Source organism: Diplotaxodon limnothrissa, linkage group LG7 (genome assembly GCF_057381915.1).
Source record: "Diplotaxodon limnothrissa isolate DT_005_m linkage group LG7, D_limnothrissa_male_GT1.1, whole genome shotgun sequence".
NCBI lineage: Eukaryota > Metazoa > Chordata > Actinopteri > Cichliformes > Cichlidae > Diplotaxodon > Diplotaxodon limnothrissa.
The window spans coordinates 70,426,050-70,450,001 of record NC_140602.1 but is presented as its reverse complement, the minus strand read 5'-3'; the positions used below and the strand labels follow the sequence as shown (position 1 = coordinate 70,450,001).

Genomic DNA, 23,952 nt, shown 5'->3' with positions numbered 1-23,952 from the left:
GTGCAGGAAGTCTTTCTTTCTGATGGACTGGTGACCCATCCAGAGTGTACCCACTCCCATACCGGAAAAGATGGATGGAAGGACGGACAGACTGACGGATGGATGGATGGTTGAATGGTTAGACGGATGGATGGATGAATGGTTGAATGGATAGACAGATGGGCGGATGGATGGATGGATGGATAGATGGTTGAATGGATGGATGGATGGATGGATGGATGGATGGATGGATGGATAGATGGTTAGATGGATGGATGGATGAATGGTTGAATGGATAGACGGATGGATGGATGAATGGTTGAATGGATAGACAGATGGGCGGATGGATGGATGGATGGATAGATGGTTGAATGGATGGATGGATGGATGGTTGAATGGATAGATGGATGGATGGATGGATGGATGGATGAATGGTTGAATGGATAGACAGATGAATGGATGAATGTTTGAATGGATGGATGGATGGATGGATGGATGGATGGATGGATGGATGGATGGACGGATGGATGGATGGATGGTTGAATGGATAGACAGACGGATGGATGGATGGATGGATGAATGGTTGAATGGATAGACAGATGGATGGATGGATGGATGGATGGATGGATGGATGGACGGACGGACGAACGGACGGGTGGATGGATGAATGGTTGAATGGATAGACAGATGAATGGATGGATGGATGAATGGTTGAATGGATAGACGGATGGATAGACGGATGGATGGATAGGCGGATGGATGGATGGATGGATGGACGGATGAACGAATGGACGGGTGGATGGATGAATGGTTGAATGGATAGACAGATGGATGGATGGATGAATGGTTGAATGGATAGACAGATGGATGGATGGATGGATTGATGGATGGTTGAATGGATAGACGGATGGATGGATGGTTGAATGGATAGACGGATGGATGGATGGATGGATGGATGGAGAGACTGATGGATGGACGGATGGATGGAGAGACTGATGGATGGATGGATGGATGGATAGACAGATGGATGGATGAATGGTTGAATGGATATGCCTGTGAAGGTTCTCAGTCATCCAGGTCATCGTAGTCAAAGGAGCTTGCAAAGAAAAGCGTCTGGACTTCTTTAAGTTACTTGAAGACGTTTCACCTCTCATCCGAGAAGCTTCTTCAGTTCTAAGGTCAAATGGTGGAGAGTCCAGAGATTGAATGGATAGACAGATGGGCGGATGGACGGATGAATGGATGGATGGTTGAATGGATAGACAGATGGGCGGATGGACGGATGAATGGATAGATGGATGGATGGTTGAATGGATAGACAGATGGATGGATGAATGGTTGAATGGATAGACAGATGGGCGGATGGACGGATGAATGGATAGATGGATGGTTGAATGGATAGACAGATGGATGGATGGTTGAATGGATAGACAGATGGATGGATGGATGGATGGATGGATGGATGGATGGATGGATGAATGGTTGAATGGATAGACAGATGGGCGGATGGACGGATGAATGGATGGATGGTTGAATGGATAGACAGATGGGCGGATGGACAGATGAATGGATAGATGGATGGATGGTTGAATGGATAGACAGATGGATGGATGGTTGAATGGATAGACAGATGGATGGATGGATGGATGGATGAATGGTTGAATGGATAGACAGATGGGCAGATGGACGGATGAATGGATGGATGGTGGGCTGACAGACACACGGACAGATGGATAGACGGAAAAAAGATGACTTCACTCTGATTTCCTGCTGCAGACTTCACAGCTCTGTAAAACTGCACCAGTGTTGCTGCAGCTGTGACGGTGACGGATTTTTGACCCTGTGGGAGGGGAACATGTCAGCTTATCTGAGCAGGATGAAACCATCACACACAGTCAGAGTTAATGTGAGCTCGCTCACTGAGCAGATTTAAATACAAATGTTTCTAAATGTTTGTCCCTCGCTGTGAATGCACTCGTATCCTCGTGTCCTTCACACAGGCCGCTTATTCAGATTGATTAGATCACATTAAGAAACACAATTAGCGGCATGTTCTAATACAACACACAATGGCGATGGGATAACCGTCCTTGAATGTGGCTCTTAGCAGAGAGTTAAGTCCTGTTGGGTTAAATTAAAGCTCACATTATCTCACAGCAGTTTGTGTGTCTGCGTGCAGCTCACAGCCAAATCTGTTTAAACTAATTAACCATGAATTCACTTCAAAGCAGGACTTTCTGCTCTCAGTCTGAGGTTTCTACCAATGTCCTCAGCAGATATCCACACGTCCCCTCTGTGGGTGAGGACCAGAGGCGGAGGCAGACATTTGATACACCCGGGGCCTAGCCCTAAAGGGTAGTATGCATGTGGGATTGGGGGGGCTTAATTAAAAAACTATTTTTTTAATTCAGCAGCAAGGCAGAACAAAATCAGGGCTGTATCAAGACATGAGGACCAAACCCCAATTCAACCAGACCCAGAACTGATCCAGAACTAAACAGGACTACAACAGTTCAAAATCAGGACTACTTAGAACTTAATCAAGACAGAACCAGAATCAGAACTAGATGATAGTAGCAGTAAAAATCATCATAGACCTGCAGTACACTTATTTTTTAATTCTACCAAAGTCCACTGTTTAGATTCAGAAACATTTATATAATTATTTAGCCTTGTTGTGCAAACAAGCTGCAGAACTTAATAAATATAGAATTTGAAAAATAACAAACCTAAAAAGAAACACAAGGTACGAGATACACGAGGACCTGTGATACGCTGATACTTTTGGTAAACAACCATTTGACTAACATGTGTGTCTCACCTGCTCTTGTTCATCTCTGTTCTGTCCTCATTCTCCATCTCCCTCTCTGCTCCTCTCTCTCTCTCTCTGCTCCTCTCTCTCTCTCTGTTCCTTTCTCTCTCTGTTCCTCTCTCTCTCTGTTCCTCTCCCTCTCTGCTCCTCTCCCTCTCTGTTCCTCTCCCTCTCTGTTCCTCTCTCTCTCTGTTCCTCTCCCTCTCTGCTCCTCTCTCCCTCTCTGTTCCTCTCCCTCTCTGTTCCTCTCCCTCTCTGCTCCTCTCTCTCTCTCTCTGTTCCTCTCCCTCTCTGCTCCTCTCTCTCTCTCTCTGTTCCTCTCCCTCTCTGTTCCTCTCTCCCTCTCTGTTCCTCTCTCTCTCTGTTCCTCTCCCTCTCTGCTCCTCTCTCCCTCTCTGTTCCTCTCTCTCTCTGTTCCTCTCCCTCTCTGTTCCTCTCTCTCTCTGTTCCTCTCCCTCTCTGCTCCTCTCTCCCTCTCTGTTCCTCTCTCTCTCTGTTCCTCTCCCTCTCTGCTCCTCTCTCTCCCTCTCTGTTCCTCTCTCTCTCTCTCTGTTCCTCTCCCTCTCTGTTCCTCTCCCTCTCTGTTCCTCTCTCTCTCTGTTCCTCTCCCTCTCTGCTCCTCTCTCTCTCTGTTCCTCTCCCTCTCTGCTCCTCTCCCTCTCTGTTCCTCTCTCTCTCTCTGTTCCTTTCTCTCTCTGTTCCTCTCCCTCTCTGCTCCTCTCTCTCCCTCTCTGTTCCTCTCTCTCTCTCTCTGTTCCTCTCCCTCTCTGTTCCTCTCCCTCTCTGCTCCTCTCTCTCTCTGTTCCTCTCCCTCTCTGCTCCTCTCCCTCTCTGTTCCTCTCCCTCTCTGCTCCTCTCTCTCTCTGTTCCTCTCCCTCTCTGCTCCTCTCCCTCTCTGTTCCTCTCTCTCTCTCTGTTCCTTTCTCTCTCTGCTCCTCTCTCCCTCTCTGTTCCTCTCTCTCTCTCTCTGTTCCTCTCCCTCTCTGTTCCTCTCCCTCTCTGTTCCTCTCCCTCTCTGTTCCTCTCCCTCTCTGCTCCTCTCTCCCTCTCTGTTCCTCTCCCTCTCTGTTCCTCTCTCTCTCTGTTCCTCTCCCTCTCTGCTCCTCTCTCTCTCTCTCTGTTCCTCTCCCTCTCTGTTCCTCTCCCTCTCTGTTCCTCTCTCTCTCTGTTCCTCTCCCTCTCTGCTCCTCTCTCCCTCTCTGTTCCTCTCTCTCTCTGTTCCTCTCCCTCTCTGTTCCTCTCTCTCTCTCTGTTCCTCTCCCTCTCTCTGTTCCTCTCCCTCTCTGTTCCTCTCTCTCTCTGTTCCTCTCCCTCTCTGCTCCTCTCTCTCTCTCTCTGTTCCTCTCCCTCTCTGTTCCTCTCCCTCTCTGCTCCTCTCTCTCTCTCTGTTCCTCTCCCTCTCTGCTCCTCTCTCCCTCTCTGTTCCTCTCTCTCTCTGTTCCTCTCCCTCTCTGCTCCTCTCTCTCTCTCTCTGTTCCTCTCCCTCTCTGTTCCTCTCCCTCTCTGTTCCTCTCCCTCTCTGTTCCTCTCTCTCTCTGTTCCTCTCCCTCTCTGCTCCTCTCTCTCTCTCTCTGTTCCTCTCCCTCTCTGTTCCTCTCCCTCTCTGCTCCTCTCTCCCTCTCTGTTCCTCTCCCTCTCTGTTCCTCTCTCTCTCTGCTCCTCTCTCTCTCTCTCTGTTCCTCTCCCTCTCTGTTCCTCTCCCTCTCTGCTCCTCTCTCTCTCTCTCTGCTCCTCTCTCTCTCTGCTCCTCTCTCTCTCTCTCTGTTCCTCTCTCTCTCTGCTCCTCTCTCTCTCTCTCTGTTCCTCTCCCTCTCTGTTCCTCTCTCTCTCTGCTCCTCTCTCTCTCTCTCTGTTCCTCTCCCTCTCTGTTCCTCTCCCTCTCTGCTCCTCTCTCTCTCTCTCTGCTCCTCTCTCTCTCTCTCTGTTCCTCTCTCTCTCTGCTCCTCTCTCTCTCTCTCTGCTCCTCTCTCTCTCTCTCTGTTCCTCTCCCTCTCTGCTCCTCTCTCTCTCTGCTCCTCTCTCTCCCTCTCTGTTCCTCTCCCTCTCTGTTCCTCTCCCTCTCTGCTCCTCTCTCTCTCTGCTCCTCTCTCTCTCTCTCTGTTCCTCTCCCTCTCTGCTCCTCTCTCTCTCTCTCTGTTCCTCTCCCTCTCTGCTCCTCTCTCTCTCTCTCTGTTCCTCTCTCCCTCTCTGTTCCTCTCTCTCTCTCTCTGTTCCTCTCTCTCTCTGCTCCTCTCTCTCTCTCTCTCTGTTCCTCTCTCTCTCTGTTCCTCTCCCTCTCTGTTCCTCTCTCTCTCTGCTCCTCTCTCTCCCTCTCTGTTCCTCTCTCTCCCTCTCTGTTCCTCTCTCTCTCTGCTCCTCTCTCTCTCTCTCTCTCTCTGTTCCTCTCCCTCTCTGTTCCTCTCTCTCTCTGTTCCTCTCCCTCTCTGCTCCTCTCTCTCCCTCTCTGTTCCTCTCTCTCCCTCTCTGTTCCTCTCTCTCTCTGTTCCTCTCTCTCTCTGCTCCTCTCTCTCCCTCTCTGTTCCTCTCTCTCCCTCTCTGTTCCTCTCTCTCTCTGCTCCTCTCTCTCCCTCTCTGTTCCTCTCTCTCCCTCTCTGTTCCTCTCCCTCTCTGTTCCTCTCTCTCTCTGCTCCTCTCTCTCCCTCTCTGTTCCTCTCTCTCCCTCTCTGTTCCTCTCTCTCTCTGCTCCTCTCTCTCTCTGTGTTCCTCTCTCCCTCTCTGTTCCTCTCTCTCTCTGCTCCTCTCTCTCCCTCTTTGTGCTGACAATCATCAAATATACAGTGGAAACCAGATATTTACCCTTCAGATCAAAACACTTTTTTAATTGTAACATCAAATCAGACTAAATGTTTATTTTTTAGATAAATATAAAAACATATTTGTTAACTTTAAGAGTAAAGACAGAAACTATCTGTATTTCTTAATTGCAAATGGCAATAAATTGTATTCAAACTGAGCCACACTTATGGAGCTCCACAGTTCTGTTCCTGGTGTTTTGTTGACATCTCTTGATGTTCCCATGTCACAGAAACAGGCTCTGTGTTTTGCCTTATATGCATCCACAGCTGTGCCACCAGTTTACTCACATGGACTCTACTAATTCCTCCTATTTGCTCTCCCTAAAAAGTCCCTTCATAAACTCCAACTTCTTCAAAACTCTGCAGCTCGGGTCATAACTTGCACTCCGTCAAGAGCTCATATTACCCCAGTTCTTCAGCAGCTTCACTGGTTGTCCGTAGAAACCAGGATAAACTTTAAAATCTTACTTCTTACATACAAGTGTGTCCATAAATCTGCTCCTGCATATTTGTGTGACCTGCTCCATATCACCACTGTTTCCCGCCCTCTCAGATCATCATCTTACCGTTCCATCCTCACACTTCATCACTGTGGGGAGCAGAGCTTTCAGTCGCTCTGCTCCTCGGCTCTCGAACTCTCTTCCTCCTGCACTAAGAAATATTGACTCCCTCTCTGTACTTAAGACACAGCTCAAAACACATCTGTTTAAACTGGCTTATTCGCTTTAATGCTGATTTTATCTGTTGTCACGCTCTGTTTTGTAATTTTAACTTATTTGATGTATTTTATGACTACTGTTCCTTTTATTAATTGTGTTCTTTGTAAGGTGACCTTGGGTTTCTGAAAGGCGGTTAGACGTTATGTAGCAGAAAATGGACCCAACAGCGATTTTATTAGAAAATTCCAACTACAATGTACGAGCAGCACTTGGTGACAGTGGGAAGGAAGAACTGCTTTTTAGCAGGAAGAGAGCCAGGATCAGGAAGGGGGAGGTGGAAATAGAAGAGCTTGCTCAAACTGAAAATCATCAGACTTTCACAGTGTGTGTGTGTGCGTGTGTGTGTGCGTGCGTGTGTGTGTGTGTGTGTGTGTGTGTGTGCATGTTTAGATAGTTTTGTGAGGACAGAAAATTGTCATGCCACAATACTTGTGGGGACAAACTAGGGATGGGTATCGAAACCCGGTTCTTGTTGAGAACCGGTTCCTACTGTTTCAGTTCCTTGGAATTGTTTGCCATTTTTGCAAACGATTCCCTTATCGATTCCAGTCGCCCCAAATGACGTCACCATGTTGCGGAGCGTCATTTACCTGGCAGGAAACACGGCGCCTAACACTCAAAAGTTTGGTTACACTTTACGAGAACGGATGACAACAGGGCAACTTGCAATACTTGCAAAGTAGATATTTCATTTAAGGGAGGAAACACTACGAATATGCAAAAGCGTTTGCTCACAAAACACACGATGACCTTAAATGAATGTGTCATGAACCGAAGTTCCGAGCGTAGGCAGGACCCAGTAGCAGAACACACACACTAGGGTAGGAGCGAATAAAGAAAGTAATTTTTATTGCAACTAAAGGTGTCCCGTGAGGGTAGCCAGAAAAACAACGTATGAAACCAGAAGAAACCGAGGGACCGCACAGGGAACGCCGAGAGCGGGGCTGTGAGAGGGGTGATAGCCGGGCCGAGTGAACCAGAGGGGGGTGGAGCTCCAAAAGGGGTCGAGACGGCGAAGCTGAATGTGAACCAAATCTCAGGCGGACAGGTGGACAGGTGGACAGGCAGGTGGCTCGAAAACAAAAACACGCCGAGTTGTGATCTGGGTACACAGGGAAAAAAAAACAGTGTTAGGTCCGATGGAGAGTTTGTCATACGAGTTCTTTTCCCGCAGGCGTACGTTACCGCTGAGAGGCGACTACGGACTGGCGTGGAGCAGCAGGTAGGGCAGGATTAAATAGTCCACCTGGTGATCGCCTGGGATGGGATGCAGGTGTGGGGTTAGCAGCCACGCTCGTGGGCGTGGACATCCCAGCAGCACCCCGGACGCCGGGCCGCGGACCATGACAGAATGTCGTGTTTTTAATTCGCTCCGGACTCGTGAATCTCAACCCAACAGCAGCGGTAACGTTTGCACGTCCTCTCCCGTTAATGCGGCAGGTAAATAATCAACTAACAGTGCATATTATGTTAGCGCGATCTGCCTTATTACAAACCTGCCATTACTGTGCATTTAGTGACCATGATGAGACAGAGTCTGGCTCAGATGCTGGCAGTTCTCGCTGCAGTCTGCCGGTAGCGTCTCCTTTCAGGCCAGGATAGACGAATGTCACCGAGCAGTGACTCAGTTTGTGGTCAAAGGCTTGCACCCGTTTGCCACAGCAGATGATTTTCAGTAAGTGAATGTGTGTAATTGTAGGCAGGGACATTACTGGATATTCTTGTGTAATTGCTACAGAATAATTTATGTTATACTTTGTTATTGCTACAGAAGAATATTTATTTTATTATTTTACATTTACAATGTTTTTTCCTGGGGACCCTGTGACACCCATTGAAGAGCCGTAGGCTGGATCTCTTAAGATCTCACTGTTGGGTTTGTAAGGCCATGTTACTCCTAAATTTCTATCTTGTTCAAAGAGAAGATATAAAACAAAGTTCTAAGCTAATCAACCTTAGTGTTCTCCTTTTTTTTAAAAGAATCGATAAAGAATCGAATCGTTAAACAGAATCGAAAATGGAATCGGAATCATGAAAATCTTATCAATACCCATCCCTAGGACAAACAGTCATTATGGGGACAAAGTGCTGTCCCCATGAGTTTGAAGACTTTTCTGAGACTCAAAATGTGGTTTTAGTGTCAGGGTTACAATTAGGATATGGTTAGGTTTAGGGTACGGGTTAGGGAAAGCATTATGTCAATGTAATGTCCCCACAAAGATAGTAAACCAGACGTGTGTGTGTTTTCAGACGGCGCTTCACTGGGCAGCCAGGCACGGCCGTGAGGATGCCGTGGACATGATGCTTCACTCTGGAGCCGACGTCAACGTCAGATCAGTGAGTGTGTGTTTGGTGTGTGTGCAGCGCTCAGGACTGATGTTGTTTATAAACTGCACATTGAAGATTAATCTAAGAAACTATCAGGGCTGAACTGAAGCGCACGTGTACAGGAGAATCAGTGTCAGTCTGCCAATAATACATCAGCCTAAACCGCCAAAATAAAGGCCTCTGCTTCTCTCACATATCAGCGCCTCACTGCAGCTGTACTGCTCTCTCTCCTTCCTGCCAAGCCTGCAGGGGCTTTATGACTATCCAGTTAAATCTCTCGCGCTCTCCCTTAACCTCCAGTTCAGTGGACGCCCCATGAGGCCTTTCCCCTCCAATTACTGCATCGTGTGTGAAGTTCAGAGCGTTAACCTGCTGACGAGTGGCAAACAGGCTGGCGTTTTTCAGCCGTCACCCTCCTCCTGCTTCTGCTGCAGCTCACCGAGGAAAGCTCGCTCTTTAATTTGGTTTAATTTAAGCCCTAAGGTCAGTTTTTACAGCAGTTTTTAAGAGTTTAATTCATCTCAAAACACCAGTCGCAGATTTGAAAAGTGATTCCTCAATAAGAAAACAAATCAGCACAGAGACGTAGATAATGATAACCTCCTGATACCTGAGCTGCGTTCAGCTATAAAACAGGAAGTCCTTACTTCATTGTAAAGTGTTATCGCCTAAATGTAATCTGCACTCGCTGACAGCCTGTGGGAATCACTCAACTCAGTTTTAACCGTCACCTTGACGTACTTTATATTGCAAGGTAAAGACCCGACAATAATACAGAAAACCACCAATCGCATGACCCCCTGCGAGCAAGCACTTGGTGACAGCGGGAAGGAAAAACTCCCTTTAACAGGAAGAAACCGCAGGAAGAATCAGATTTGGGGAGGTGTGGCCTCTCCCTCCGCCAAGGCTGAGCCCAGCCACCCTCCACAGGAAGCTCATCACTGTGGTGGTCACAGGCGAGGGTGGGAAGGACGATCCAGCTGAGGACCAGAAGGGCGGTTGGGGGGTGGAGAGGCTTAGCTGCAGACTGTCCCACTGTGAGCTGGAGATCACCACCTGATGAAGCAAAGAGCCTCCACCCCTTCACTGACTCCGCCGGGCCTGACATCTAGGTGATGGAGCAGAGACGTGACCCAGAGCAGTCTGGGTGGACCACCACGGAGACCCCGCCACCGAGGAGTGGTTTAAGTAACCCTGTGACCTCACCGGGCTCCCTCTGCAGAGGGCGTGTTCACTCGCTTCCTGCAGGTTTTACTGGACCTGCATGGACGGGATGGATATCACACCGTGGCACTAAACATCCTCATGTGAAGCTGGAAAACTTTAGAATAAGTCCCAAAGCTGAACTGAAAAATACTCGATTACTTTGAGGGCAGTTGAAGAGCAGAGTCCTCCAAACCACAGGAGCCAATCACAATCCTCCGAATCAGAAGAGTTAAAGCCGTCATTTAACTAGACGAGTTATAAACTCCACGGCCACAGACGGAGCAACGAGAGGGAGAATAACCCATATTTGTGTCAGCAGATTGTTCCCACTTCATTCCCTCGTAAATGCTTGCGGCGCGTGTTTGTTTCTTTTCTTTCACAGTCAATAAAAGAGAGCGTGCGCAGAGTGATTTTTAGTGATTCAAGAGTGATTCAAGAGGGCCAATGTTGAGATTACTTAATGGCTTCCCAGACAGCCGTGGGTCCAGAGAATTCAATTTAGCATCTGCCTGTGTGAGCGTTAATCTGCTGCCTCCGCCCGCCGCTGCCGATCATGTGCACACAGGAGATAATGTTTCAGCCTCAGCAGCACAAAGCGGAGCAGACACGTCACTTATTGGCTCCATAATTACATAATTAACTTTTGTCTCTGATCGTTAAGGAGGTAATGGCTCTGATAAAAAGGCCCTCAGCTCGAGCGGCCAGCAAATCAAAAATCAATAATCCATAGCACGGCATCGCGAGCCGAGGAGCGCTCGCGCTTCAGGTAACGATCTGGAGGCTTCGGCGCTTCGCTGATGGATGTTCCTGCAGCCGCGTAAACGCTCGCCTCGGTGCTGCTCCGAGAGGAGGAAACAAGGCCGATTTAAACTGTGCGCTGAAATACAATTATTATTCATTTCATGAATTAAATGAAAATAAATAAAACCGCTTTTATTCATTCAAACAGATTTCTTGTGAGGACACCTGCGTGCTTCTGTCATGCCGTAAAATCACGGCTGGATGAGAGCGGGTGGTTAATTAACTGTGGAGGAAACAGCAAAGCCCCAAATGTCAGGAAGATTTTTGTGAATACGAAAAAAAAGCTGTTTCCCTGTTAAATATGTTGAATTTTCATATTAGACGTAAATGTGGGACAAAGTAGCCAGGTCACCAGGGGTGGCTCTACAGGGGGGCAGCTGGGGGGCAGGTGCCTTATAGCTGCAGGGGATTTTCACTTGCTTCCTGCCGAGGTATGTGCCCCCCTTCTGGTCACACAAACAAGAGCACAGAGCAGCTAACAGTGCTTATTCACAGATAATAAGAATAAGAATGACTTTATTTATCCCGAGGGAAATTCTTTTGTAGGGATGGGTACCGGTGTCGGTTCTGACATAAACGGTAGTAACCAGACCGAAAAGCAGCGCACATTTCGGTGCTTTATTTCTGAGCTGTGATACACTTCTAGCCAATCATTTTACGTTTCCGAGGATAGTAGGCGGGTCCAGGTACGTACGTTCTTTTAGAGCAGAGCTACAGATTAAAAATGCCCAAGGCGAAGCGGTCAAAGTCTGGCTGTACTTCACAGCAAAATATGCAAACTCAGCAGCAACAAGTGCTTTAAGCTGATACTGTGATACTGTCAAAGGAGGTAACACCTCAAATCTGATGAAACACCTGGCGACGCATAGCGTTTTTTTAAAAAGCCGAGAAATGCGCCGTATTTGATAGCTCGCTGCGAGACCTCACACCGAGCACATCTACTGCGGGTGTGGTGCCTGTTATCGACCCGGAGTTAGCAACATCCCCCAAAAACACGAAGAGGAGAGTCCTGGCCCCTAGCCCTGCCAGTGTAGCAGGAATGATGAGGATGATGATGCAGCAGCAGCCGTTCTTCTCTGCGTGAGTAGCTTCATGTTGTTCGTGTGTAATTTACGTTGAGTAGGCTAACCACGTTATTACATTAATGCATGTAAGGTGAACTAGCAAACATCATCATAGCTACATGCTGCTGTCTTCTTGTTTGATGGCAGATACTCCCTTCACCCTGGCCAAAAAGGCTAAAATGACCAAAGAAAGAGTGGGAAACAGCTAAACATGAGAGGTTTTTGGACAAAGTTTGTGTTTTTTCCATTGTTTAAGCACTGCTTCCAGCCAAGAGTGATACCATATATGCCCCATAGCTGCAGAAAAGGCTAACATTGTTATCTTTTTACAAAAAACAGCTGAGCATGAGAGGTTTTAGGACCAATTTTGTGTTCTCCATTCTTTAAGCACCGTTTGAGCACCGGCACCGTTTCAAAAGTACCGATTTGGCACCAGTATCGGATACAACCTAAACGATACCCATCCCTATTCTTTTGTCATGTACATGCTCAGAGCAGCAGGAGAGACAGAGGAACAGATGAATAAGATATACAATATATACAATATATACAATATATACAATATATACAATAAGAATAGTAGTGTACAGTAATATGCAGTAGGATAGTGCAAGACATAGTATCAAATAACTCTAACGAAGTAATATATATAACTCTATCCTGGAGAATAAATAACTGAACTATCAGTGCAGGCGATTCTAGAAAGTGACAGTAATGTGCAATAGAATAAAGGGAGTAGCAGAGTATGATGGGGGATGAAACAAGGTACTGTTGCACGGTCTGAGAGGGAACAGAATAACATTGGTAAGTCTCAGGAAAATCACCTACAGAGTGAGGAAGAGATAAACAGTCTTATTGGATTTACTGTGGCAGTCAGTTCTGCATTTCAGGGCGATGAGTCTTTTGCTGCGTTTGCTCCGATGGTCCATCATGGGGGTGTGCATGGGGTGACAGGGGTTGTCCATGATGGAAAGATAACCAAGAAACGTCATCAAAGCTTTTTTTTTACTTCCAAAGAAACCTTTGAGCCATCGATCTTTGAGTCCGTTAGCTCCACACTCATTTCTCCTGGTCAGATTGTCCCCGCAGCTTTAACGATTGTTGGTGTTTGAGCCCACGATCGGTCACTTCCGCTCCAGGACGTGTTCCACTCGACCTTCTTGTTCATGATACCGTTGATTTTCACTAACCTGCCCACGCCTCCAAACCATGCTGGGATCTCTGCTGTGGATGCAGCTGCCACAAAGATCTTTGTGCTCCCTGGAAACTCGGAGGTGTTCCTGGATGTTTGCAGGCCTCAGTAATGACCTCCCAGCAGCTGAAGAACACTCGTCTTTCTGTTCAGGAATCCAAGTACATGAGCTGTAATTTGGCATCTTAGTGAAATAATAATATAATAATCAGCTTCACATTTTGTCACTAAAAATATGATTAAAGGCCTTTCCTTACTGCTGTTGTATTTATTGGAGATGATGTAGAGACACCAGTAATGTGATATTATTACAGGGCAGCTGTAGTATAAACGCGTTGTTCGACTGGGCTGCCCCTCGGCAGGCTTCCTAAAGTGGCCAAGCAGAGGATGGTGGACTTCTATGAATCACCTGGATCTTAAAAGCTGCTCTACTGCAGTTCACGAAAAAAACATGGCGCTGTGGTGAGCTCGGGGAAAAGCACGTTTTAGATCTCACCCTGTATCAACACACCTGAATCAAATGATTAGTTCATTATCAGGCTTCTGGAGAACTTCAAGACATGTTGAGGTCATTTAGCTGTTTAAATCAGCTGTGATGGATCAAGGACACATCTAAATCCTGCAGGACACCAGCCCTCGAGGCCTGGAGTTCTCCACCTGTGGTGAAGAGGCTGACGTTGTTCACGTGTAAAAAAGTGTTTGTGAGGTCTAAACATCTTCCTCCTCCTCAGTGATATCATTGCCCTGTTTCTCTGTTTTTCTTTCCCGCCTCTTCACCCCACTCTCGGCTCATCCTCCTCACCAGCATGTAAGTATGTTTCTGAGATCTCCACAGAGACGAGCGGTCCTACAGATCAGCCGTCTCGCTCTTTAAGTCGATGGAGCTTCAGTCGGAGCGCCCGGAGCGGTACCGTCTTTGATCTCCTGAATTTAACTCTGTGTTTCTCTGACCTCCTCATGCCGCTCGCCGCTCTCTGAAGGGGGTAAGTCGTGTTTTAGTCACCTTTGAGTCCACAGAGCAGCACACCGCACAAAACGCCTTCTGGCATCTCCACCCCGACAGCTCGGCTCACGTTCCCGGCACTCTGATATCATTCTCACTCGAGCGTCTGCAGTGTCCGTTCTCTGCTCCGATGCAGTAACTCTGACAGGAAACACAGCAGCGTGTGGACGCGTGCTTCTTTAATCCCGCTTCCTATGAAACCTGGCAGCAGCTCGCCGTCTGCGCTCTCTCTGTTCATTTCATTTTTGAAGGTGTTCTGAGACTTTGTGTCTCCTTCTGGATATTTTGAGTCTATCTGAAGTTTTCTGGGGTAAATAAGGAAGTTTTTGTCTGTCTGCTACACCAAGTGCAGGTCCACCTGCACAGACAGCTCACGAGACCCGGGTGCTGTCCTTCGGCAGGCTTCCAGATGTCGGTCAATCAGAAGAAAGTAGGCCTTAAAGAGACAGGAGCAAGGCTTGGAGCTTGTTTCAGTCAGAAGAGCTCAGATTTCTTTTGATGTCTTTGTCATAGTTTGGGCGTGTTTGTGTCTTTTATGGCTGTTATGATAAATAACTGTTCACAGAAGTGTGGCACAAACAGGCCAGGTCCACACTGACATTTACTCTGACCTGTTATTATAAATCCTTGTTTGTCATTAGAGCAGAAGAACACAAGGAAACACAAATATTTGAGAAATCTGTCCCAAGCCTGTTTATAAATAAACATGTCAGAGACGTCCAACACACGGACATCTCTGAGAAATCAAGCAGAACATTAAACCACTAAAACTGCATTTAATGTTCAGGATGCAACCGAATAAAGTGGCTTCATAATAATAATGTATATTATTATGTTCTAGCATTGGGTCTTGTTCCTGCTGGTGGGTTAGGGCATTACCGAAACATCAAACAGGGATTTTTGTGGACTTTTAGGTTGCTGTATCTGATTCAATTATGGGTTCAGACTGATCAATCAGCAGTTGTTTCCATCACCTTATTTACCCCAGAGTCTTCTGAACTCTCACATCTCCATTATTCAAAGACTGCAACACGTCAAAATTCTGTTATCGATGTGCAGACCTGGAATTATATCGATAAGAGCAGACGCCTAAAACTGACTGTAGAAATAACTCAGTTGTGACTGCTTCAGTCGTAGCGGGTCTCTGCGTTTGACATTTCCACCGGTAAACCTGTGTCCATGACAACGCGGAAGAGCGTGGAAACATGCCGAGTGAGCGTCTCCAAACTGGTATCTGTGGACATTACTGTAATCATACTTACTACTGTCTACACATACAACTCTATCAAACACTCCATATTTATAGATTTATAGAAACGAGCTGTAAATGGGCCAATGGGATCCATCCATGCATCATTTGATGAAGCTAAACTTCCACAGCAGTTATTGAATATGTGTAAACTGCAGAGGGTGGAGCAGAAGGCCTGTCGTTGTCTGAGATAAACTGAGCCTCGTGTTAAATTCTGACTTATCAGCAGGTCATTGTAGATAATTGTAGATGAACAATACCACTGATAACAGCCAGTAACTGCTGGATAACAGCTGGAACGGTGGGGGTCGGGTTAGTCACAGTAAGAGCTGCCTGACTGTGGTTAAGCTACAGATATCACCATCAGAGCAGTGTTTCACTGTGATCTGTTCACAGATATAGAATCAGCTCAGAGCAGATGTGTCCGTCTGCTCTCACAGACACTGGTTAGTTAACGGGTTAGCATACGCGCTGAGGTGGTTTAGCAGGTTGCATTTAATGAGAGTGAAACGTAGAGCAGCTCTGGGGTGTCGCTGGCACTTCTTAGATCAGGCTGAGGCCTCACCTTGATGTTCCTTGGCTCTCAGGACCTCCTGCTGAGGTGGCCTTTACCTGCGATATGAAGCTCAAAGTGCACCTGAACACATAAAAGCAGCTCAACCTTTCAGCGAAATGTCAGATGGCGTGTTTCCTGAAAGTGACTCATAAGTGTTTATCTGTTGTTTGTTCAAAGAAGCGCATGATCCAGCAGTCAAACTGAGAGAGCCTCTTCTGATCGTTAGAGGTGATACTGGGAAAGCGTGCGCCTCGCGGCGAGGGCGCTGACAGGACGGCAGGAGTGTGACGACGAGGCGTCTCTGTGTTCTCCAGGCCCGTTTACGGCCCGTTAACTACAGACCCGTCCTTGTAATGAACACCGACTGTCTGCTGTCACAGACCGCACGTTAAATGGCGGCGTGACAGCAAAGAGGGCGTCTGTTTGTCTATGGCACTGACAGCAGCTCCTCCTCTGGGATTCGTTGTGTTAAAGTGTACAAATGATGCTCACGTCCTCTTTACACACTCGCTGCTTAGAGGAAGCAGCGTGGACAAGCATCTGTCAGTGATCAGAGCGCTCAGACTGACACGCTCACAGATTCTTCTTGACTCCAAAGAAACCGAGAACAATAGCTGCTGTTATTGCTGATGGCAGGAAGTGCTCACGCATTGATGTGAGTGCGTAGAAAAGTAACCATGGTAACAGGTAAACAGCTCAAACACAGCCTGAACACAACAAGACAGCGCATCCATCCATCCACCATCCCTCCATCCATCCATCCATCCAACCATCCATCCATCCATCCATCCATCCATCTAGCCATCCAACCATCCATCCATCCACCATCCCTCCATCCATCCATCCAACCATCCATCCATCCATCCATCTAGCCATCCAACCATCCATCTACCATCCCTCCATCCACCATCCCTCCATCCATCCATCCAACCATCCATCCATCCATCCATCCATCCATCCATCTAGCCATCCAACCATCCATCCACCATCCCTCCATCCACCATCCCTCCATCCATCCATCCATCCATCCACCATCCCTCCATCCATCCATCCAACCATCCATCCATCCATCCATCCATCTAGCCATCCAACCATCCATCCACCATCCCTCCATCCACCATCCCTCCATCCATCCATCCAACCATCGATCCATCCATCCATCTAGCCATCCATCCATCCATCCATCCATCCATTCATCCATTCAACCATCCATCCATCCACCTGAACATCCATCCATCCATCCATCTATCCATCCATCCATCCATCCATCCATTCAACCATCCATCCATCCACCTGAACATCCATCCATCCATCCATCCATCCATTCAACCATCCATCCATCCACCTGAACATCCATCCATCCATCCATCCATCCATCCACCAATTAGTCTGTCTGGGGGGAGGGGGCTGGGGTTGCATCTTTGGTGGTTGGTGTCTCTGGTTGTTTGTCAGTGGTAGTTTAGAGTAAAAGTGGTAGTTTAAGGTCTTTGTGGTAGTTTAATGTTTGTTTGTGGTAGTTTGGTGTCTTTGTGGTAGTTTAGCCTTTGTTTGTGATAGTTGAGTGGGGTTTTTCTGGGAGTGTGGGGTCTGTGTGGTAGTTTCGAGTCTTTGTGGTAATTTAGTTGTTATTTGTGGCAGTTATGTGTTTATTTGTGGTAGTTTAGTGCTTCTTTGTGGTAGTTTAGGGTCTTTGTGGTCGTTTAGCCTTTGTGGTAGTTCGGTGTGTTTTTTCTGGTAGTTTGGGGTCTATGTGGTAGTTTAGGGTCTTTGTGGTAGTTTAGCGTAAATGTGGTAGTTTAGTGTATGTTTGTGGTAGTTTAGAATAAATGTGGTAGGTTAGTGTTTGTTTCGGGTAATTTAGTGTTTGTTTGTGGTGGTTATGTGTTTGTTTTCGGTAGTTTAGTGCTTCTTTGTGGGAGTTTAGGGTCTATGTGGTCGTTTAGCCTTTGTTTGTGGTAGTTGAGTGGGGGTTTTTTTTCGGTAGTTTAGGGTCTATGTGGTCGTTTAGCCTTTGTTTGTGGTAGTTGAGTGGGGTTTTTTTCGGTAGTTTGGGGTCTGTGTGGTAGTTTAGAGTAAATGTGGTAGTTTAGTGTTTGTTTGTGGTAGTTTAGAGTAAATGTGGTATGTTAGTGTTTGTTTCGGGTAGTTTGCTTTGTCAGGTCCTGTCCGTGAAGTCACCGTGTACAATTACACAGTGATATAGCTTCTACGACTGAGCTAACGAGAAGCTGCTTCAGTGTTTGCTGCTGTGAGTGATGAGGTAACAGCTGATAATCTTCACAGGGTTACACAGCTCTTCACCTGGCCTCCATTCACGGACACCAGGACGTCGTTCAGACCCTGATCAACACTCAGAGTGAGTCTGCCTTCACCACCTCTCTTCATCACAGTGTTCAGTATCATTAATGTAATTCATTATTATTTTAATAACTGATGAAGGCCACAGTCGCACTGCACTCTGCAGCCGCCCCATTCTTGTCTCTGATATTTGATGAAGACGAGCTTGATGCTGACGAGGAGACGTTGTTTATCGTTTGGAATATTAAAAAGCAGCATGAAAATTTCACATTTACTAAGACTGATCTCATCTCAGCTTCATTTTCCCAGATCGTTATTGCAGCACCCAGCTCTGCATGCAGACTTTTTAAAATTGTCTGTCGGTTTATGTGCAGATTAAAGTTAAAACAGCAGAAGTTAGAGCAGCGGCTAACAGTCAGACCAAAGATCACAATGACCTGTCCGTAAGCTGCAGCTTCGTGTCCGGACTGTTTTTCCACTGAAGCACGATTCATGTGAGGATTTTTCTTCGTGTGAAGTTTTCAAATTGACATTCACACCACAAATCAAATAGCGAGGGATTGTTCTCCTGCACGCCTCACAGGCTGGCAGAGGTGAAGAAGCACTGATGCAGATCACCTCTGCCAGACAAAAGACCCACCCAGCGCTCAGACTGACAAGTCCAAATGCTCACCTCCGCCCTCCTCCTCAGGAAGAGGCGAGGCGGGCAGTTCGCTAATGAGCTAATGAGGCACACCTGCGCTTCAGGCCACCAGGCGCTTCATGATGGACTTGTGACGATCCCTGCAGAGCAGCGGTTTGAACCCCTGTAGCCACAGACTGCCATATGCTGTGAGTCAGAGCGCGCAAACGGCCGCCGACATGTACGGTCTGCAGGGTCAGACACGAAGCATGTTTCCATATGGCCACGGAGGAGAACCCGCCAAAATAAAACGCAGCAGGAAATCAGCAGATCTGAGCTGCCAATCAAACGGTTTCAGTTCAAACTGTATTCACGTGAAGCTCCACCTGCTGCAGCTTCTGACCCACGCCGGTGGCTCGGATATAAACGGGTCTCCAGCCTTCTCCCAGATTCCTTAAGGACTTTGTCGTTTCTGTGCCAGGGAAGATGAGACGATGAGTTTGCATGTTTTCGATTTTAGCATGCAGAGTTCACAGACTCGTGAGATGATGCAGAAGCCAAACTGTGCAGGACGTCAGTGAGAGCTCCTGAAAATCACACCAGAAAGCAGCTGGAAACCAGGGAAATTACAGCAGCCGGACTCAGCTGGTGCTCCGAGTGCAGATATGGTTTCAGGAAAAGGCCTCCTCGCTGCCGTGGAGGCGAGCTTTGGTTTCTCCTTCTGAGGCCGGTGGGTGGAGCGACAGTGGGAGTTAAACAGTCTGTAATGACCAGAGTCGGTTACCAGCGGTAACCATTAGCTGCTGCGTTCAGCCTCCAGCCTCCACAAAAGGGATATCACCGTGAGCCGCATGTGTCCTGATTGAACTTCCCCAAGTTTTAAATGTGGCATCAAACAGTAAAGTTCAGCAGGAATATTCATCCCACAGCAAAAAGCCTGCAGGAGAGCGTTGGTGCAAACACGACACACAGGGCATTCATCACCTGATGTTTGGTACCCTGGTGCTGAAGCCTGCCCAGGCTCTGCTTCAGCGACACCAGAGGGGTGAAACATGATGTTAAACATATGAAATGTTCCACTCTGAGCTCTGGGAAGATGTATGTTTTGATCCCTGTTCAAAATCCAATTTTAAAAACACTTCCGACTAAAGAGTCAGGATGGAAACAGAGTGATAGATGTGAGCGACACGAGAAACTTCAACAGGCAACACGTGGCAATCGTGGTTCAAGAGTTGGGAGTTCGCCTTGTAATCCGAAGGTTGCCGGTTCGAGTCCCGGCTCGGACAGTCTCAGTTGTTGTGTCCTTGGGCAAGACACTTCACCCGTTGCCTACTGCTGGTGGTCAGAGGGCCCGGTGGCGCCAGTGTCCGGCAGCCTCGCCTCTGTCAGTGCGCCCCAGGGTGGCTGTGGCTACAATGTAGCTGCCATCACCAGTGTATGAATGGGTGTGTGACTGGAGGTGTAAAGCGCTTTGGGGTCCTTAGGGACTAGAAAAGCGCTATATAAATACAGGCCATTTACCATTTACGTGTGAAAGCTTAACACCCGAACACAGCGAGCTGTCAGTTCTCTGTTTAAGGATGACTGACAGCGTGTGTGAATGTGAGAGTGAATGAATAGTGGAATTGTAAAGTGCTTTGGGTGTCTAGAAAAGCGCTATATAAATGCAATCCATTATTGTTATTATTAATCTCCAATGATCACCCACCGCCTTCCCGAGGCCTCCTATCTGTGGAGATCACAGAGATCCAAACTGCTTCCTCCTGGAGACACCTTTCAGAAAAATCATGTTTAAAAATGTTTCACTAAAGACCTTCAGCCAGAGACTTTACTCTTCTCTATCTGTCTATCCATCCATCATCCATCCAAATATCCATCCATCCATCCATCATCCATCCATCCATCCATCATCCATCCAAATATCCATCCATCCATCCATCATCCATCCATCCATCCGTCCATCCATCATCCATCTGTCCATCCATCATCCATCTGTCCATCTATCCATCCATCCATCATCCATCCATCTGTCTATCCATCCATCCATCCATCCCCCCATCCACCATCCATCCATCCATCCATCCCTCCATCCATCATCCATCTGTCCATCTATCCATCCATCATCCATCATCCATCTGTCCATCCATCCATCATCCATCCAAATATCCATCCATCCATCCATCCGTCCATCCATCATCCATCTGTCCATCTATCCATCCATCCATCATCCATCCATCTGTCTATCCATCCATCCATCCATCCCCCCATCCACCATCCATCCATCCCTCCATCCCTCCATCCATCATCCATCTGTCCATCCACCATCCATCCAAACATCCATCCAACCATCCATCCATCCATCCATCCACCCATCCATCCCTACATCTATCCCTCGCTCCTTCTGTCCATCCGTCCATTTTGTGGATGTAGGGTCCCACAGACTCTGAGCTGTGAGGAAGTCACATTTAAAAGTGAAAAACTTTGTGAGAGAATTGCACATCTCATTTCCTAGTGATCCAGATACTGAAGGAAAAACAAACCTTTATTATCCGCGACGTTCCTGTCAGAGATGCATGTTTCTGTCTTTTAGTTGATGAAACAAATGCTGAATGATGACCCCAGAATAAGCAGTTTTTATCTCCTGCTGGGCAGCGTCAGCACACAGACAGCTTCCTGTCAGTCTGTCACATAAAAGCCAATAATAAACTGAGATGTCTTTCATTAGAGATCAGGCCAAACCGCCGCGCCCCCGAGCTGTAAATATGAAGACAAAGGCTTAAACAGAACATTTCACTTGACAGGAAATGCAGGGATACAGGTTGACATCCTTTCCTGTGTCTGCGTGACTCTCTGAAGTGTCCTCCTGTGAATTTAAACCTGAGTTTAGGATTCACTGATGGAGATGTACCTCTCGATATGTTTCCGGCGTTTCCTTGAACCCTGCAAAGACGACCTCTGAATGTTCACTCCTGTCAGTCTGACTCCATCGACTCAAACAGAATCCATACACAATGCCAATACGATATGATTTTAATCCAGAGGAAACTGTCGTGTTTTGTCTTAATCAGATGCTAAAACCAACATCAGAGATTACCACGGGAAGACGGCCGTTCAGTACTGGAGCGGCAGCGCCGACATCTTCGAGAAACCCGAGTCTCAGTCAGGTCTGTCCAACAATTATTATAAGAATCACTTTTTTTATGTTTTCATTACCAGAACCATGCTGCATGGGCTACGGAAGCCCATCTGTGCCAGTGAAGTTACTCTGTACCAGGCTCTCAAACTCGTGGCTCAGGGGCCGCAAGTGGCCCACATCACCCAAACATGCGGCCCATACACTGACGTGAAGAAATCGAATGCAGTTTGGTTTTTAAAATGACTTTTTGTTATAATTTAAAATTCTTATATTTAATGTCCAAAAAGCTTTAAAGTCATCACAGAGAACAGAAGCTTCTGGATTATTATTATTAACTGTTACTCATTAGTGAAGTTTTCTCTCCTGTTCTCTGTAGTCACCGCGTTTTGTCGTTCTTTTCATTTAAAAAATAAAGATGGAAACTCTATAACGCCAAAGGAAGCAAATCTGTATTTCACAATAAAAGCATGACCTACAGTCTGTGGAGTCAGTAATTATTGTTTCAGTGTCATTAGCAAAGATATTTTCAGACCTTTGCTAATCTGAGAGCGACTGCAGCGGCCGTGCTGGTCGCAGAGGTGGAGGCTGTTTCACGCTCTCCGTGTGGGCGAGTGGCCGGCGTCGGTGCATTTCCCCTCACAGAGAGTTTCTTCTGTGTGCGGAGCCAGTCAAAGCTCGGTGTCTCTGGTTGCAGATGGATCCGTCTGCTGCTCGATCACAGAGACAGTATAACAGGAGGGTTTAGATCTGTGCTTCGGTCAGGTTGGGTGTCAGGCGCCACCTCTCTGGGGACATCTCAGGCCCTCCAAGGTTTGGAGGCCTATCTCCCCCTACCACCACTCCCCCTGCCAGTGGCAGACCCCCTCAGACATCGGTGCGTTGGTGGTTCTTTGTGTCCGGGGATGGGCGTCCAGGTACACACCGGCTCACTCCTTGGCGGCCGCTTGTCGGGGCCTGGAGCCTGGGGCTCGCTCGAGCCACTTCGGAGGTGGGGTGCCCCCGGCCTCTCGGCCTGGGGCTCGGTCACTCAGGCACGGCTGGCTGCCGGCGGAGCTCACGGGCGCGTCACTGCAAACCCCCCCTGGCTTCTGCTCCGCGGCTGCTGAGTGAGCCCTCATCTGGGACTCTCCTCAGCTGTTTCTGGGACAGTGGCGCAGCTGCCCCTCTGTTGGTCTTCCTTGGTCTCTTGTGTTCTGGGGGCCTCTGGATGTCTGGAGTTTTGATCTCCTCCATACCTGCTTCATGCCCTGGAGGACGGGGCTGTGGCCCCCCCACACCCTCTAGCAGATCATTACATGAAGGAACCTTTTAAAAACAAGCGCGTCCATGCTCACAGGTGTACACACGGGTGATCACACCCACAAACTACACCCTTTTTGGCTCCTACCTCAAAGCACACTGTGTTCTGTTGATCTTATGTGCTGCACAATAATGTTTATAAAAAAAAAAAAAAAAAAAAAGAGATCTGAGACTGACACATAAAAAAATGCTATTTAAAAAAAGATTATATATGCAGTGTAAATGCATACCAACACAGCTCTATTAGAGTGAAACTACTCGTTTAAATGAATACATAATAAATATATATACACAAATAAAAAATTTTTTAAAAAGAGATCTGTGCTTCGGTCAAAGTTTGACCTCAGTCGTGTGTTTTGTTCTTTTCAGGCGGGAGGTGTGTTCGCCGTCAGCGGACGCAGCGTTACGCTCTGCCGTCCTTCCTGCTGTCTCGCTCTCGCAGTCAGGGACAGCTCAACCTGGAGTTCAGGACGCCGCCTCAGTCCTCCTCCCACGACGCCTTGGACCTCCATGTTTAAAGTTGATCGCCCTGCCTGAAACCTGGTGACCCGCTCTGTCCCCGTTTGGGCCACGCAGGGTTTCTGGGCTTGGAGCCACAGATGGCAAAGATGGCCGCAGGAGGTGGATGTGAGCTGTGTCACTTTTAAAGAGCAGACTCAGACCTGAACACAAGGCGGGCCTCATTTTAAAGCCAAGGTTCATCAAGCAGAGGTGTCAAACATAAGGCCCGCGGGCCAGAATCGGCCTTGCAAAGATCCAAGGACGACATGAAGTTTGCTGATGAAGACCTGCCTCAAGTGATGAAGAACAGATAAAGAATTACATTTTTTTCACTCTCGACTGTAATAATGTGTTTTTATAGAAAAATAAAAACAGACGTTTTCTGTGAATCA

At 47.4% G+C, this 23,952-nt stretch overlaps 1 protein-coding gene across 1 annotated transcript in view; it reads left to right on the top strand.

The window, feature by feature from the left end:
* The window catches only part of LOC146629778 (uncharacterized), a 75,004-nt gene extending 51,427 nt beyond the window's left edge, over window positions 1-23,577 (top strand). Inside the window, exons 7-10 of the mRNA XM_085358884.1 lie at window positions 8,556-8,642; window positions 17,988-18,060; window positions 21,693-21,788; window positions 23,429-23,577. Of these exons, the coding sequence (XP_085215010.1) occupies window positions 8,556-8,642; window positions 17,988-18,060; window positions 21,693-21,788; window positions 23,429-23,577 (405 nt within the window). The remainder of the gene's footprint in view (window positions 1-8,555; window positions 8,643-17,987; window positions 18,061-21,692; window positions 21,789-23,428) is intronic.
* Window positions 23,578-23,952: the final 375 nt, after the last annotated feature.